At 34.2% G+C, this 19,280-nt stretch overlaps 1 protein-coding gene across 1 annotated transcript in view; it reads left to right on the forward strand.

Annotated features, from left to right (window-relative positions):
* Positions 1 to 19,280, forward strand: part of CNTNAP2 (contactin associated protein 2) — a 2,262,889-nt gene that overhangs the window by 687,716 nt on the left and 1,555,893 nt on the right. The window contains exon 3 of the mRNA XM_015447321.4: positions 10,730 to 10,923. Coding sequence (XP_015302807.3) covers positions 10,730 to 10,923 — 194 coding nt within the window. The remainder of the gene's footprint in view (positions 1 to 10,729; positions 10,924 to 19,280) is intronic.

Genomic DNA, 19,280 nt, shown 5'->3' on the forward strand with positions numbered 1-19,280 from the left:
AAGAACACAGTCCAACCTCCCAAATTATGTAAATTTTTCTTCTAAAACCATTCTGATAACTAGCTTTCACTTGAATATCTCCAGTAGCGAAGAGCTCATTACTTTTGTGGGAATCCATTCTGTTGGTAGTAATAGCTATTCTAATGCTTTAAAAATATTACATTCATATCTGACTACCTGTAAGTTCCTTTTAGAAAAAGTTTAATTTAGAAAAAGAAAAATACTACCACCTGAGATAACACACACAAAAGTGTATTTTCTCTTGGCCACAGTATTTTCAGGACATTAAAAAAATAAGACCATACATCATTTACACTGTTTAGTAAGTGAGCTTTAAAATTACAGGTAACGTAAATGTTCAAGATGTTCTAATCAGACCTAATTCTCGCTATATTACATTAAACTTGTATACATGTCTAATGTAGAACATTGTGTGTGAAATAATGTAAAATAAGAGTATATTTGTTTTTATACTCTGGCTCAGGCTAGCCTCTGTGTGTATCACTGTGGCTTCTGTGTGGAGCAAGAACGTAATCAAACTTAGATTTGCATTCACATTCGTTTCACTGTTATCTAGGCTTTATGTAGTTTTAAGCAGCTGTATAGCTTTTGGGTCTGCTTTTCATTTTTCTTGTCTCTTATAATCTTAAGGTAATATTTGACATTTTAAAAACAAATTAACATCCTTAAACCAAGTATCTTAAAACATAATTGTTGTGAAATTCCCTGAAAATAATTTATATATTTTTAAAATATATGAAACTAAACAACTTGCTGTAAGTCTGTTTCTCACAACTGACACTCGGTGCTTTACCTGTGAAGTGATGAACATATATACAGAAGCCTCAGCTAGACAGATTTTCTTTTGTTTGTCTAATTGCCAGAATGTTAATGATTTTCATAATGCCATTTATGGAAAAAAAAAAAAAAAGTTCCAGTAACTTTTGTTAGTGTAGTGTGCAGAACCACTGAAGGAACAAACATATTGAATAAGCTTATAATTTTTCTTTTGTGGACTGCCTGTTAAAATGTTTTACCCAATTTTTATTAGGTTTACTGAGTGTTTCTTATTGATTTGTGGAGCTTGTTAATACATTAACAAAAATGAATATTTTCGTTATATGTTTAGAAATATCTTCTCTCAATCTATAGTTAGCCATTTAACTCTCTTATTAATGCCTTGTGATAATCAATGTCTAATTTTACTGTAACTGAATTTATATTTTCCTTTTTAGCTAGTACATTTTGAGTCCTGTTTAAAAAATCCTTCCCAACCACAAAAAGATGCTGTATGTTATCTTCCAGAAACGTTTACAATCTGATCTACACGTTTTGACCTTGATTTTTGAGTATAGTGTGGGGCAGAACCACTTTCTAGAGCAATTTATTGGGGAGGAAAGAGACAGTCATTTTTGAAAAAGGAAACAAGAAGAGCTTGTGGATTGCTGGCAATGATTTCTTTATAGATCTGGGTGGCTGTTACACTGTTATGTTCATTTTGTGATAATTCCTGATACTACCTACTTATAATCTTGTAATTTGTTAATTTGTATATATATATATAAAGACTTTATCAAAATGCATGAAAAACATTTAATATTATATTTCAAATATAATATTCTACTTAGATGTCATAATTTTAACCCTATGTATTATTCATAAAGTAAGGTTACATAATTCTTTCTAAGCATTAGATACCTTTAATTATGAAGGTGATAAAGTATTTCTTCAAAATGAGTATGTTAGTTCATTGTTGATGTTAAAAAAATTTGTGCTGTTATAGGTTCAGGTTTCCAGCCAGTCAAAAACATTTTCATCATTAATCAGTTTGTTATCCTATTAGGTTTCTTTTCCAGGTTTATATAATTGACAAATTTCATAAGCATGTTTTTCATGCCTTAGAGAATAAAAATATTAAAAATGACAGTGTACAGGACGAAAGCCTGTGGTACATCATTAGAGAGCACTCTTCAAGCTGACATCACCATTAATCAACGTATTTGGCAATGATTATTAGCCATTTTTTAATTTACCTAAAACTGTTATCTCTCAGCCCACATTTTACTATTTTACATTTTCCAGATATTTTGTCAAATGCTTTGCAATAATTAAAATTGAAGATACGTCTGTGGAATTTAATCTGTTCTATTAAACAAGGGCTCAATTTAAAAAAAGGAAATCCTTATAACCTACCACTGTTGCCTCCTCTATCACCAGAGCCCTTTCATCCTTTTTCCTAAATATTTACAACTCACGTGCTAGACTTTAAAGAAGATCTTTCTTGTTATATTTCCCAGATGTACCAACTTCATTGTTTTTAAAATTTATGGTATTTGGTTTTTGACTATCTTTCCTTTTTTGGCAGTTCCTTTAATAAATATTCAAGAAAGCTAAGATTACATTTATGGATAATGCAGTCCTTGGGGTTATAATCTGAATTCGAATGCTTCAAAAAGTTAAGGGCATGGTCCAGGCGTGGCGGCTCAGCCTGTAATCCCAACACTTTGGGAGGCTGAGATGGGTAGATCATGAGGTCAAGAGATGGAGACCAGCCTGGTCAACATGGTGAAACCCTGTCTGTACTGAAAATACAAAAATTAGCCGGGCATGGTGGTGTGTGCCTGTAATCCCAGCTACTCGGGAGGCTGAGGCAGGAGAATCGCTTGAAACCAGGAGGCGGAGGTTGCAGTGAGCCAAGATCGTGCCACTGCACTCCAGCCTGGTGCCAGAGTGAGACTCCATCTCAAAAAAAAAAAAAGAAGAAAAAAAGAAAAGGGTAAAACCACTTTGTCTGTCTTATTATGTCTTAGCTTCTCTCGGGAGGTGTTTATCTATACTCAGTTAGTAGTTTTGCTACTCCTAGAATTATTGAAACTGTTTTCTTTGTTGGTAGAAATGGGCGACAAACAATACTATTTTCCTGTCATTAAATAGTATCTGATAGTATTATATCTTCTTTCTTCTGTGTTGCTTAAAAAATAGCTTTCAAGCGCTTTTGTTTCAACCTTATTTATGTAAGTATTTATTTATCAATATTTTAGGAATGATTGGGCCATGCCAATTTTCCTGTTCTAGTTTATAGCAGATGTTGATTAATGGATATAGTCTTCTTCCCTGGCTACTCTAATCAATAAATATCTACACTTGGTTGAAGCATATTTATCCGCTTCTCATAGATCACATGACCTCCTTGCAGATGTTTATCCCCCACTGCAAATAAAATCTGAGCTCATTAACGAGTTCCTTTTGGCACTTCTTAAGATGCCTGTTACTGCTTTTGTATCAATTGGATACTTCTCCATTGTAGGTTTAAACTCATGTTACATAGTATTTTCAATGTTCAGAAGGTCTTAAAATTCATGGTGTCATGTCTTTTTTAGTTTTGAATAAAAATTAGTTTTTCAAATATTTATATTCTATGTATTGGTCTTAGTCTAGAACTTCTCTTAGACTTACCCTAGAAGCTTCCAATTTACCCCCAATGTCTGTTAACTACTGCAAATTTTAACAGGTTTACTGATGTATAATTGATATACATTTATATATATATTTATATATAGTACAATTTTTATATAGTGGTAAATTTTATATATGTACATGTTAATGTATATCAATTATACATTATATGTTTAGATATTTAATCTAATATATTAATATCAATACCAATATATTTATTACATATTTTATATATAAATTATATGATTTATAAGTATGTATATGTATGTGTGTGTGTGTATATATATGTCAACATGGAAACATTACCTTTTAGCTCACTAATTATTTATTTTCAGGCTGGAGTGCAGTGGTGCAATCTCAGCTCACTGCAACCTCCACCTCCTGGGTTCAAGTGATTCTCCTGCCTCAGCCTCCCGAGTAGCTGGGATTACAGGCACCCGCCACCACGCCCAGCAAATTTTTCTACTTTTTTTTTTTAGTAGAGATGCCGTTTCACCATGTTAGGCTGATCTCGAACTCCTGACCTCAAGTGATCCACCCGCCTCTGCCTCCCAAACTGCTGGGATTACAGTTGTGAGCTACCGTGCGCAGCCTAGCTCACTAATTATTTCTTAGATTATATAGAATTGGTAACTTTTCCTCTGATGAGTTTATTTTCCTATCAGTAACTAAATTTTGCATTTCTAAAACTACTTCATGGTTCTTTTTAGTATTCATCTATAAATGTTTTATTTTTCCCTGTTGTAACTTATAATTACTGCTATTTTTAATGAATAGCATTACCTATTTTATATTTTTGAGAGGATAGAGCCTATTTATCTCCACTAGCCCTCAATTGCTATTACTTTTGGAGCTAATTGGTGTTGAACTTTTGACTTTACTGACTTCGTGGCATTGGGTTTTGTTCCTGTCATTTGAAATTTTCATTTGCATGTTCTTCTTGACAGTCAGTCTCTCTCTTTCTGGTCTCTCTCTCTTTCTCTCTTCCTATCTCTTCTCGTCTCCCTTGTTTTTGTGCTTTATCATTATGGGACTTTCTCTACTCAAGTCCCAGAATGTCCAGTCTGAAACTGTACCTTACATTACTGGCCCGATGCCTGTGCCTGGCAGTGTTATTATTATTATGTGTCTGGTCACCAAGCCAGTGAATGCCTTTACTCATCTCAGATATGCCTATTTGCTAACTTCTTTGGGCATACAGCCTCATATAATCCGTATGTTTAAGTGAGTAATCAGCTTTCTTCAGTCTCTTTTCACAACCGGGTTAGCCTAGGGCCAGTCTTGGTTTGCAACCTTGAAGCAAGCTTTCTGTCGCTGATACACACAGGAAATTTACATCACCAATATTCCATAGTAGCCAAATGCCCAAATGCCTTTGTATGTCCCCAGATCTGGACTCTAGCTGGCGTTGGCTTCAACCCTACTCATTGCTTTGCATGTTTATTGCATTTCTTGTGCGTGGAGATGCTTATCTTATTTTTTGATCCTCGCTATGTCTTTTCAATTTTCTTCTTATCTATCTTATCTAAAAATACAGTGTATTTGAAGCAGAAGGGGGTCTCAAAGCCTGAACTCATAATGCAGTTTTGCCTGGAGTCTCCTTTTCAATTTATTCTTTTCATCTGATACATATTTCTCAGCCAGTTATTAAAGGTAGTTCTAACCCTAATTGATTTTTTTTTCACTATATATTTTTGCTAAATTAGAATCCAGGCTTATAGGCTCTGGTGGTGTTAAAACCACCAACTTGAGGGCTGTGTTTCTTCAGGAGCCATTTATCACTACAACAGAAGCTCCATGGCCTCTCTAAACCCCCCACAAAATTCCTCTTTTCTCTGACTTACTGAGTTACAAATTACAAAGCAAAAATAACTCATATGAGTCTAGAGTATTAGTTTCATCAATTTATTCAGATTCTCTAATGCATCACTCTAGGAACCCACATAGAATGGACAGGTAGAATACAAACACTAAATCTTTACAGCATACATGTGCACACACCACATACTACACACATGCAAATACACAGGGGGAGGAATATCTGTGTATGTGTGAGAAAGAAGAGTGAAGAAGGAAAGACACACAGAGGATGGGGGGTGGGAAAGGGAAGAGAGAACACAGAAGGGGAGAGAGTAGGGAAAGGAAGATACGGCATTGTTATTGTTCCGAGACTAGCAAGAATTCTCCAACAAGTACACATCTTTCAAGTTACTTCAACAATACACGAGTTATTTGCTAGATGTTTTAGGTAATATTATCTCTAGGTAAGAGTTCTTCTTAGGAACTGAGAGTTTATGACTATTCATTCTCCACCTCTTCCAACTCCTCTTTGACGTCCAACCACTTTCTCTGAGCTACTACAATACATTGGGAACTCTTTTGCCCTCTTATACACCACATTCCAGAGGTTGTTGGGATGAAAGAGGTATCATTATTAATCCCTGGATCAATAGAGGTTACACATTTCACAAGCCAAGTAAACAAAGTAATAAACTTCGCCAAATTACATTGCTTGATAGATCAAAGAGAAAAAGGGAACTTTTCATCGATCTTTCCACCATGTTCCTCATGAAAGACTGACTTTTGCCCTCCCCTTGAGGTTACCCACTATAGTATTCTCTCCACTTATATTTCTGCTAAGAAATACATTTTGACTTATATTTCTCCTGATTTTCAATTTTTGCTTTCCTTAAAATTGACAGTAAATTCTATTTTGCTAAAAGTAATGAGATAAATGGGAGTAAGCAGCTGTACGTTAATTGCTTGCTTGCTGAAAGACTGGAATGTAGCAAAAAATAGGTCACTTCAGACAATTTATTCTGGAGCATTCATTAGCAAAACAGAGGAAATATTCTAAGTTTCCTCAATCAATCAGCTATTTTCTCACCTGCTACCTCATTGTGTTAATTGCTTGTTGACTTTAGTTCACTGAATCACCCTGTTGTTTTTGGTAATACATAGGTAGAACTCTCTATGAAATTGGCTATAAAATTTCTTCAAGGTTTGGAACTGTATATCTAACAGGTAAGAAAACATATTTGTTATCCCTCAATAACTGAGTATATTGTTGTCCCCAAAATTAGCCTATAGCTCTCCAAAATTTTATGGAATTCTAGGTAAAATAGGAAGATGAATGATATATGACAATAAGGAATATTATATACTGACACTACAATAGGAAAAAACAGATTACAAAGCAGGTATAACTAACTCATTGTTCGTGAACAGATTATCAGGAAGTGGTCCCAAGAGGGACTGCAGACTAGAATCTCCAGGATACAAATCCTGAGATGAAAAATAGCATCTAGGAAGTTAATTAGGAGTGTGTGGGGGATGGAAACCTGTGGAAGAGAAAGGAATGAAACAGAAATTAGTCACAGGGAGGAGTTCAGGTGAAATGCAGTTTCAGTGAAGTCTTTGACCAATCCCTGCAGGGAGCTCTGGGACTGTGAAGACACCTCAGAGTTTCCACAGGGTGGGGCAGGGTATTGGCTCTTTATAGCCCCAGGTTGACCAGTCGTTACATTTGCACAACCCCATGAAGGTATATCATCTACAGGTGCCTCTTTTTAACCCAGTAAATTCCTGAAGAGGAATTACAGCTAAGTACTGTATCATAGAAAAAAACATTCTTGTAAAAGTGTGAATTGAAGAGGTGAGAATAGAGACTGAGAAGTAGTTACAGCATTTGCACATATATTCTATAGACACCACACATATAACCTATGCAAACACAAACACTAGATACTTAAATTTGTCCAAATATTTTGTGAGATATGATTTCGATATAGTGAAAGGTACAGATTTTAAATTTGTATATACTTTTTTTTTTTTAAGAGATTGATCTTGGGCAGGGATCGACAAACGTCAACCCTCTGTCCAGCTACAAGATTTTGTTAATAACACTTCATTATAACATGGCCACACTCTTTTGTTTATGTACTGCTCTTCATACTATAATAGAATTTGGCAGTTTTAACAGAGGTAGTATGGTCTATAAAGCCAAAAATATTCAGTATTTAACCTTTTACAGAAAATGGTTGCTAACCTTTCGTCTAGGGTTTGCTATTTTCAAATAATACCACTTCATGTGTAAAGTAAGACCACAGCATAACATATTTACTGTCCAGACTCCTATACTTTGTACTATTTGAGTTGCATATTTTAATTCCACATTTATTATAAACCCTGTCATTCATCATTACTGTTTTTAAACACTAAATTATCTGTTAATGAAATTTAAAAACCTAAACAAATATTTTATATGTACTTAACATGTTTAGCATTTTAAGCATTCATTTCTTCATGTAAATATCAGTTTCCAAATGGTAAAACTTCCCTTAAGGTGAAAAAATTATATTTTTATAGTATACATATATGAGTGATGAATTCTCCCAGGTTTGTCTTGAATAATCCTTTTTTTTTATATTTAAAAGATATTTTTGCTGGACATAGAATTTCAGGTTGCCAGCTTTTTTTTCATCATGTCTGATAGGTCATTTCATTGTCATTTGGTTTGCATTATTTCTGCTGAGAAGTTGTAACCCTGTGAATACTTTTAAGATTTTCTCTTTAGCATTGTCTTTCAGCAAATAATTATATCGTGCCTTATTGTATTTTGCCTTGTATCTCTCCTGCCTGGAATTCAATCAGCTTCTCACATATCTGGGTTTATGTATTTCAACCATTATTTCTTCAAACATATTTTATTCTGACCCAATCTCTGTCTTCTCTGCTTTTAGTACTCCATTTGCATGCTTCTTAGGGCAGTTATCAGTGTCTCAGAACTTACTGGAATACTGTTTAATTTTAAGCCTTGTTTTTCCTCTCTGAGCTTCATTTAGATGTCTTCTATGGCCCTACATTCTAGTACAATGATGTTTTTCTTCTATGTCTCATCTGCTGTTAAGCCCATCCATTAAATTATCTATTTCAGATGTAATTTTTAGTCCTAAAATTTCCATTTTGTTCTCTTTTTTTGCTTTTCTCCTTCAACATTTCACATCTTTTAAAAATGTTTATAGGTTTTATTTTAGAAAATAGGATTAATAATTACTATTTTAAAGTCCTGGTCTGCTAATTTCATCATTTCTGTTATTTTGGGGGTACATTTCTATTGATTTTTTTTCCTCTGGTTCTAAGACATATTTTCCTGCTTCTCCAAATGTCTAGTATATTTTTGAATTTATATACTTGACATCATGGATGCAATGTTGTTCAGTTTCTAAATGTTTATGGCTTTCCTTAATGGAGTGTTGAGTTTTGGTCAATCAAAGAATTAATTTTTGGTCAGATTTATCTTTTTCAGTAACCTTTGCTCAGGTGTGTCCAGACTAGCCCTCATTTTAGGACTAAAATATCCCTACTTATAATGCACGACTTTTATGGGAGGTCTACTGAATGCCTGGAGGGATTCAACAAGGTCTCTCAATTTTGTCTAGTCTGAAATCAAATTTTTCCCAGCTCTGTGCAACCTCTGGTTATTGCTGATTTCAGAACTCCATTTACCTGGTCTTGTGCAATCTTGATCTGAGAATACACAGCACAATATTGCTTCTGAGTCTAGATTCCAGAGACTCATTGATGACTCCCATGTAGATTTCCAAAGCTCTTTACACAGCTCTGCCCTCTCTGGGACTCTGTCCTGTGAATTCGAGCTTCTTTAGTAGCTTTGAATTGTAATATGTTTTCATTTCAGTGACACTGCTGCACTCCTGAACTCTGTTTGGGATCATCTTCCATGTACATGATCCAGAAAGTGAAGCTAGCAGAAAGCCAGGAAGTTGGCAGGGCTCACCTTATTTGTTTATCTTATTTTATGGATCATGTTCTGCACTGCCCATTGTCCAGTCCCTAAAACAATGATTTTTAAAAATTTTATTTTATTTTTTGAGCTGGAGTCTCGCTCTGTCACCCAAACTGGAGTGCAATGGCGCCATCTCGGCTCACTGCAACCTCTGCCTCCCAGGTTCAAGTGATTCTTCTGCCTCAGCCTCCCGAATAGCTGGGATTACAGGCACCTGCCACCATGCCTGGCTAATTTTTGTATTTTTAGAGGAGCTGGGGTTTCAGCATATTGGCCAGGCTGGACTCGAACTCCTGACCTCAGGTGATCCACCTGCCTCTGTCTCCCAAAGTGCTGGGATAACAGGCGTGAGCCACTGCACCTGGACAAACAGTTATTTTGTAATTTTTTAGTTTTGTAATTTTTTAAAAAAGCTATTCTGTCATAGTTTTAAGCAAAAATAGGCCATATAAACATTGTTAAATGAATGTTTGTGATGATTTATAAAATGATTTTTATTATGAACATCCTCATAGAATAAATTATTTCACCAACCTTTACATTCCTTATTTTAAAAATAGTACACACATTTTGATATATTGCACATTGGATAACCTATTGAGTATTTTTCTATCATTTATTCTCTTTAGTAGCTGAACTCACCTTAAAAATTATAGTGCCTCTTAGCACTAACATTAGGCCATATTTTCTGTAACTTATTTTGTGTGCAACCCTAGTTATTTTAAATATTACTATAAATTAAGAATATTGATCTATATTCGTGCCATTTTACTAACAAATGTTTTTACATTTTTACTATTTGCTAAGCAATTATTATATTTTGCCAAAAGAGATTTAACTTTGCTTAGTATCTTATTTTTCTAGAAATATGTCTTTCCAGAGATACTGTCTGTATATCTTCTAAGTGTTAAGTAACCATACTGCCTGATTTGATATATACCTCCCTGTACATCTCAGTGGTACAGGAAATTAATGTAAGATTAGGCTCATCTTAAGAATTGCAAATATTTTTCTACTAAAATTCATGAGAAAAATATATTAAAAATTGTGTATAATTGCTTGTTTTAAATTCATAATTTATTAAATAGTAAAGTTTACATGACAGAAAAAAATTGGATAGTTACATTTTTCTCATGATTTTAGCTGAAGAGTTTATGGTGAATTGATCAACCCTCAGCCAATTAGACTTTGACATGTACTAATAAGATCTAATTGAGGAATTATGAAGACATTTGCTCAGGAGAAAATGAGCACATAATTACACCATAAAGAGGTTAAAGAATCAATGTTACCAGCTGGAAGAATATTAGTTGAAGTCTCAATGGCATCTATAAAGGATACTTCATAATATATCTGTGAAATAGAGCACTGCCAAGGCCAATTAAGATATGTAGAATATTCCATTGTCAGTTGTACAAGTTCAAATTTAAATATTCATTTTTCAATCTTGCCTCTGCCCATCTTCAGGTGCTGGGGGATGGTCTCCATCAGACAGTGACCATTATCAATGGCTTCAGGTTGACTTTGGCAATCGGAAGCAGATCAGTGCCATTGCAACCCAAGGAAGATATAGCAGCTCAGATTGGGTGACCCAGTACCGGATGCTCTACAGCGACACAGGGAGAAATTGGAAACCCTATCATCAAGATGGGAATATCTGGGTAAGTCACTGGCAGGAAAGCAAAGACACAGAATTGGGTTGGAAATATTAGAAAATGGCACAGGATTTACTAAGCATATATAGTCATCAATATTTATCTATTAAAATCATTGAGAAACCTTATTTATTCATCATTGTTGATGGAAGAAAGTTTCTTCAGGCTGTAATTTCTATCCAATGGTTAAAGCAATGATTCTCGATCGGCACTATGAATTTGAATCATCTGAGGAAGTTTTAAAGCACGTAGATGAAAGGAACACCCAGATCAATGAGACCAGAATCATATAAGCTGAAATCGTGATTAATGATACTGATAACTTTTCTGAAGACAGAGATCTTCAATTGAAGGAAAATATTGAAATTATGAAGAATATAATTTAGAGAAGTAAGAGCCGTGATAGATGTTAAGAAAAGAAATTGTCCATTTTATAATAGTGTCTTAAACACTTATTACAGATCCATATTCACTTTATTCCTTTATTATGAAAGAAGAGAATAAAGCTTAACCCATTTGTTCTTAAAACATCTCTATTAACTTAAAAAGTTGTATGTATTCAATCAAATATTCACCACATAATAATTTGAATAAATTATTAACCGTAAAATTTAAGTGTTCTATTTTGGTTCAATTATTTTAAAAAGCAGGCATGACCAAAATCAAGTAATGTCATCAATATTAAACCAGAAGAAGAAGAAGAAAAAGATGAGGAGGAGGAGGAAAAGGAGAGGATGAAAGGGGAAGGGGGAAAAAAAGGAAGAGGAAAGGGTTCACTTTTGAAATCATGTCCTTCACAGTATTAGGCAGAGTGCTGGGTATTTTTAACTTTATCATGAATCACTCTTGTAGACTTTGTATTTTAAAAGTCCCCAATTGTTTTTTTCTAAGTAACAAGAGTTTATAATTTTGAGCTAAAGTGGATGTTCATTTCTATAGTAGTATATGAAATAAGGATATAATGTCCTGTGAATAAAAAATGTGTCTGCTTGAGTAGAACTTTAGAAATAACTCCTTTCAAGTCATAATTATATGGAAATAATTATTTGTGTATGAGGATGTATAAGTTACAGAAAGCAAGTAGTGGGAAAAATGCCTCTTTCTAAAATGTCTTCATCTCACAATTGAGATCATTCAAATGCTCAGGCATGATTTATAGAAAGTGATTATCAGGCCTGAATACACAGTAGAATTAGCTAGAGAACTTTAAAACATACAGACCCTTGTGTCCCAACCCCAGAGACTTGAATGTAATTGGTCTAAGGTGCAGCCTGGGCTTTGGGATTTTACAGCTCCGATGGTGAATCTAATGTACAGTGAACACTGAATATCATATTTTAGAATGGTTTTCAGTCTACAGTTAGGAAGGGGGTAGAGAAAGTATATGCTGAAAAGGAAGAGGAGAACAGAAAATTTGAAAGGGTTGCCCTTAAAATTTGGCAGAGAGAGAGGGGAAGAAGGAGGAGTAAGGGAGTTGGGTGGCGGGAAGGGGAGGGAGAAATCAAGCGACCAACCAACCAAACAGCAGAACAAACAAATGAGAGTGAACAGTTAAGGCTTAGATCACAAACTCTTCTAAAACCCAAAGCACTCATTGTTTTCTAACTTTCTGTGGTTTCTAAACTAAGATCAAATGAGCATGTTGGTAAAATTGCTTGAGGGGTTTACTTTCTGTGATTTCTAAACTAAGATCAAATAAGCATGTTGGTAAAATTACTTGAGGGGTTACATGTCAGACTCTGAAATACTGTTCTCCATATCAGAACAGAAATACTGTTCACACTTTTGTATTTGTAAAGTCTTCCTCTCAAAATTAAGAGTGTTCAAATCCTCTCCTCTCATAATGTGCCAAGATAGTAATAAAGATAGGTGCTAAAATACTTGAACTTTAATGTATCTATCAAATATTGAACAGTTAAGGATGGCTAAGTGCAGAGACATAAGGAAAAAGGGCTAAAGAGGATAAAATTGCTCAGGTTGTCTTGGACTTATTTATTTATTTATTTATTTATTTATTTATTTATTTATTTATTTTTGAGACGGAGTTTTGCTCTTGTTGCCCAGGCTGGAGTGCAGTGGTGTGATCTTGGCTCCCTGAAACCTCAGTCTCCTGGATTCAAGCAATTCTCCTGCCTCAGCCTCCTGAGTAGCTAGGATTACAGGCATCCATCACCATGCCTGACTAATTTTTTTTTTGTATTTTTAGTAGAGACAGGGTTTCACCAGATTGGTCAGGCTGCTCTTGAATTCCTGATCTCAGGAATTCAACCTGACGTCAACCTACTTGCCTTGGCCTCCCAAAGTGCTGGGATTCCAGGTGTGAGCCACCACACCTGGCCTTGGACTCTTGATATTACGTAAAATAATAATGGTCGAGTCAGGGAGACAAGGATGTCATGTAGTGAAAATATCACAAATTGTAAAGGTATGCTGTGTCTACTTATAGGACTTTCCATCTTAAGGTGATAAAGGTGCATTTCTATCATCTTCTCCCTTTCTGGTGTTCACTTTGTTTCTTCCTTTCAAATAATATGTTTCTTATTAAAAATCAGTACACTACATGATGAGCGATGAGTGATTATTTCTAGAAGAAGTTAGTAGTGAGCTAATTATAAAATTTTAAAAATCAAAACAAGTTGGAGATTATATTAGTCTATTTTTGACCTGCTCTAAAGAAATACCTGAGACTGGGTAATTTATAAAGAAAAGAGTTTGAATTGGCTCACGATTCCACAGGCTGTATAGGAAGCATGGCTTTGGAGGCCTCAGGAAACTTACAATCATGGCAGAAGGTGTAGGGGAAGCAGGCATGTCTTACATGCCTGGAGCAGGAGGAAGAGAGAGAAGGGGGTATCCTACACTTTTAAACAACCAGATCTCCTGACAATTCACTCACTATCAGTAGAACAGCAAGGAGGAAGTCCACCCCCATGATCCAATCACCTACTATCAGGCCTCTCTTCCAACCCTGGGAATTACAATTTGACATGAGATTTTGGTGGGAACACAGACCCAAACCATATCAGAGACACAATCTAAATATTGCAAAATATATTTCAGTACCAATAGGCCTGCAACATAATGATTACATTATTTAATAATCTATGGCAGAAATGTTTTAATCCTTGCTAATACAAAAAAGAGTCCAATCCTTTAATGTATTCTAAAAGAGATAAAGTTCATTAACTTCTAAAAATTCTTGAATATTTTAGGGCTATGTCGTCTTATTCATTAAGTGATTAAAATTTAGCATTTACAAATTTCATCAAAAAGTACTCTTGGGGATTAAGTTTATTAAAAATGGTATTAAATACTAGAGTTTTTAAATCCACTACTACTTAACATTATGTATACTGGACTTGAAGAGAATTCTGATCTAGAGAAGATTGGATGACTTTTTGATGGAAAACGCCTTATAAGATGTAAAATTTTATGTACTTTTGAAATTGTTTTTACTATCCATTTTATAATGATTGTTTACCTGAGAAGCATAGAAGATAATGTATATTCAATCACATGAATATAATTTTAAACAAATGTCCATGGTTATGTTTTTTCTGATTGTTGGGGAAATGGGAAACATCAGTAATTTTTATAATATTCTTATTAAATATTCATATGGATATTCTGAGTCATTTTATCACTATTGTATAATATATTAAAATAAGCAAAGAACAAGTCATGTATATGTGAATTATGACAGTTTCACAAGGTTTTAGAGTCATGAATCTTGCATTATGGAAGGAGAATGGCTCCTGAAAGATTCCTAAATAACGGTTTATCTGAATACTTAATATTCAATGATCTGAGTTTCTAAATGGGCTTAACTAGTCAAACCTTCCATTCCTCTTTGATGATACTGAGCATAAAAGAATTCTTTATACTTTATCTACAATATAATTTCCTTCTATTTAGAACCTCTTTTCCAATGTAAAAGGTAAATAAAATTGCCCCCAAAAATCATTACATCTACATACGCCACCAACTCTAATTTGCATGATTATCTTGAAATGTTTTCAAGTTTCCTAAGTATAATCTGTTAGAGACAGGAAGTATTCTGTGTAAGCATTTTGTATCAGAAGTCCATTAAACATTATATTAAATAAGAATTCCAGCAGGCTTTTGCTAAGAGGCCTGTTTTGCTTGGGAAATTCAATTACTGGATTTTGAATGCAGATATTCAGAGCCAAAATAGGAAACTGGAGTAATAGCAGTGAATGCCTTCTTTACACACCACTATTATTTTTTAGGATAGTAACGTACTACAAATTTACCAGTCATATGAACACAGTTTTTATTTTTCTTTAAAAAATACTTCCTAATCATGAAAACACGCTTGTATATTATTATTTTTAAGAACAGTTTTGATCCATTTTGTTAATTTTAAATAAGGATTAGACTGCAATTTGTTACCACTGCATCTATTAGATGGAGAATTCTACAGAACTATTTCATCATATTTAAATTACATGGTTAGATACTTATCAAGAATATAGGGATAAATAAGTTCATATTCTCTCAGAAATATTAAATAGATTACTTATTTTCAAAACCCAGATCTCTTTGTCACATATATGCTTTTCCCATATACATATGCATATACATAAAGCTTCATTGTTTCAAGAAATTTAAAACATTTCAAATATCTAGAAGACAAATACAATAGTTAGCAGTTTCATTTATGAAACATTTGGATTTTCTGAATATCAAGGTATAAGCTGGACCACGCAGTCTCTACTTTCTTTTTAATTACATATTCCATCAGCCAATATTTATAAAATAACAGTTCTCAAAATATCCTTTTGGATTAGCCTATAATTAGTCATTTGGCAAGCAAAAGTCAAGATACGGAGTCGAAAGGTTTGAATTCATGTATCTTGTTTCATTTGTTTGTTTTATAAACTTGGAGATTTGACTTTATTTCTCTGTACCTGAAATCCTAATCTGAGAAATAGATATAATTCCTATTGAGATATTTAAGTGAGATTATATAAGTAAAGAAATTTTTCAAGCTATAAAGATTAGAAACATGTGTGTCATCAATTCCCAATTGTAGAAGCATGCTCCAAATCTAGTTTAGTATGTCTTTTCAGTGAGAATGGTCAGCAATGACAATTTTCAGAATTTTTTAGTCTCCTTCTATGCTTTTCAGATTCACTTTACCTTTTACTCTTATTCATGATTGAAAATATCTGACAATATTTTAGATTAAGGAAATGTTACTTAAAGTTGGAGGTAGAATGTGTGCAAATCTCGGTCATAACATCCGATTAACGAATGGAAAATACATGTTTAGACAGTGCGGCGCAGGCTGGGTCAGTGAGGCGTGACCGGTAGACTTAGCTCTGTGCCAGGTGCCACTGCAGTGCTTGTAACAAATTATCTGTTACCATAATGATGGCCTTGTGTCCAATGAGCCATTTAAGGGGACACTGTTTAAAAATGAATGGATTGTTCTGTCCTGTCTTTTCAACCATTTGTTACAGTGGTTGCACTAATTTTCCAAATCACTTAAAAATCTGTTCCCAGTATGAATATAAAACATAAATGCCATTGTGTTACAGTTCAGTAGTGTACTTATATTCTTTCAAAAGATCTAGAATTTTGTCTGCATATGAAAGTCAGGATGGCAACCATCCTGTCGCCTGTGCCTACATCTTCCATCAGATAATAACTTCTCCTTCCCTTAGGACACGAATGTGATTCTTTTCCCCAGTAGACAAGTACTACCCTTGCTTCTTTACGTAAACATCCACATTCTTGCTGCCATTGGTTATCTGGGTAAAGGATCAGGCGGACATATTCAAAATAATTTTGTAGTTAGCTTATTGAGAAATAAAACACATCAGAATAATCTGCATCAAAAACTTTCTAAAATTATCTTTGCTATAAATGGGGTAAAAATCTTCAGGACTTGTATAGAAAAAACAATTTCCAAGGTGATTTCAGAATAAGCTTCTTATTTCTGTGAAATAGATTTTTCTGTTTATACTCCTCTTAGGCTGGATAATATTTTTAAAGTCTCATGAATTTTAATAAGTTGAGTGGATATTCCAGATCCTTTTGCATATACCGTAATGCCTCTGCTAGTGAATTTTGATCACCTTTCTAAATACACATTTGTATGGTGAGATTCTCATTTTAAAAGGTCATGAGGTTTCTTGGGACAATTTATGAGACTCAATATTCTACATAAATAGAACTGTTCTAACAAATATGGTTATGCATGTCATATTTTTCTAAAATTTGGAACATAAAAAGATGCTGTTGATAATATTGAATATATTATTGGCATATATTATTAGATAAAGGAAAATGTTATAATCTCAGACGATTTCTTACAGGCTGTAAAAGAACAGTATAGTTCCTCACAGTATAATGTATTTTTCATCTATGAGATAAAATAGGATATATGTAATTATTCTAATTTTTAAAGCATCCCTGAAATGAGGTTTGTTATCAATTATACTAATATTTTCAGGTGTTTTATTTTACATTGAACTCAATGCTAACTTTTTTTTTTGTAATCATGTCAAGGTTAGATTTAGGTTACATGAGGCTAAATAACTCCAAGTAAACACACATTTATATAATGTGTTGATAAATGGGTACCTACAAATAATTTGAATAAGATACCAGTTCTTTCTTTTAAGATGTATGTTTCTACTCTGCTCAAGTGGTAACTTAGAGGAATACTAGTATGCTTATTTTGGGGAATTTAGTGCACAGTAAATCCTGCTTCTTATGTGCCTGAAGACTCCTGAGAGGCAGTGAAATGAGTAATTCAATGTTACATTCTGGAGTCGGACCACCTAGGCCAACCATACAATTTTGGTAACATAGATCTGTGTATCTTCATGCAGATTCTTTAAGCTTTCTGCACCTAAAGTTCCCGATCTGTAAAATGAGTCTAGTCACTTATGTGAATAGTATTTACCTCAATAGAGGTTGTAGGTATTAAGTGAAAAAGTCACACAAAGGGTTTAGAGCAATGTCTGGAACATATTAATCACTCAATTATTTTATACATTTGTGATTTCTAGGTGCATTAACATAGTATATTGACTCTTTTCTTGAAAATTTAAAATAGCCTGTTACTTCCACTTTATAATAACGTTTTTCTATTAGTGTATTGGCATGTGTACTGTATTACATACATCTGTGCTTCCCAGCCTGAAATGATGAATGACTCATTTGTAAATATAATTGAGAATGCTAATTTATGCCATTCAAATCATGGGCCTCCTCATTATCACATCGAGTCCTATGCATTGCCATATGAATTGTGCCTGGAAAGTTTTTTTAGAGATAAATTTTTAAAAGAAACTTCGGTGAAAATATGACTAGGATGTTTTCATTAGATTCAGTTTAATACATTCACTTCATAAAGTCATTAACTTTGGAAAGAAATAACCCATTTTTGTCTATAGTACTTCTCTATGTCTTCTTAGGCCAACTGAAAAGGGTATGGTAAGCAGACTCCAAAATAGGCTTATGAGTATTAACCGAAACAGTTTATGCTGGTTAGCCATGAAAGGAGAAACCAGCTGCACCAGGAACACCCGGGAGCTTGTCAGAGATGCAGAATCTCAGAGGCCTTAACCCAGATGTACTGATCAGAATCTACAGTTTAGCGACATTCACCAGTGATTCGTATATACCTCCAAGATAGACAGCATTGCTTTTGATATTTGAAGAACTCTCATGAGAAAGAGGAATGAGCATCAGCATTTGTGTTTCCAAACCAGAAGGTAGAATTAGAAAAACTAGAATTTACAGAGAAAATTGCAGACAGATTTATCATGAAAAAGAGAGTGAGCTTTGATAAACAGGCACTCACTGAGCACCTACTATTTACTGAGGCTAGGGATAAACAGACCAAAACACAAGCACAATGACTGTCTTCTAGGGGTAAATAAACTAGTGATAAGGCTAAACATAGGCATTTATAAGTATATTGTATGACTCTATGTTCAGATAGAGAGGTGCTTGCCTAGGTTGTTCTGGGAACACAAAGAAAGCTGTCTTATTCAGAGTGGTTGGGTCCAGCAAAGGCTTCTTGAGGAGCTACCTACCATTGGCTAAGTAGATAAGGAGTTGGTCGCTCAGAGAAGAGGGGCAGGAAGTCATTTCAAGCAGACGAATCTTCTGCTGAAATAGGTAGGAATGGAGAGTGGGATTCTATAAATAATTTAAAAAGTCAGTTTTTCCTGACTTTCTGACATGCAGCAAAATAAAAACCTGACCTATATTTATTTACTTAGAGACAGAGTCTCGCTCTGTTGCCCAGGCTGGAATGCAGTAGTGATTTCAGCTCATTGCAACCTTTGCCTCCCAAGTTCAAACAATTCTCCTGCTTCAGC

Source organism: Macaca fascicularis, chromosome 3 (genome assembly GCF_037993035.2).
Source record: "Macaca fascicularis isolate 582-1 chromosome 3, T2T-MFA8v1.1".
NCBI classification, from domain to species: Eukaryota; Metazoa; Chordata; class Mammalia; order Primates; family Cercopithecidae; genus Macaca; species Macaca fascicularis.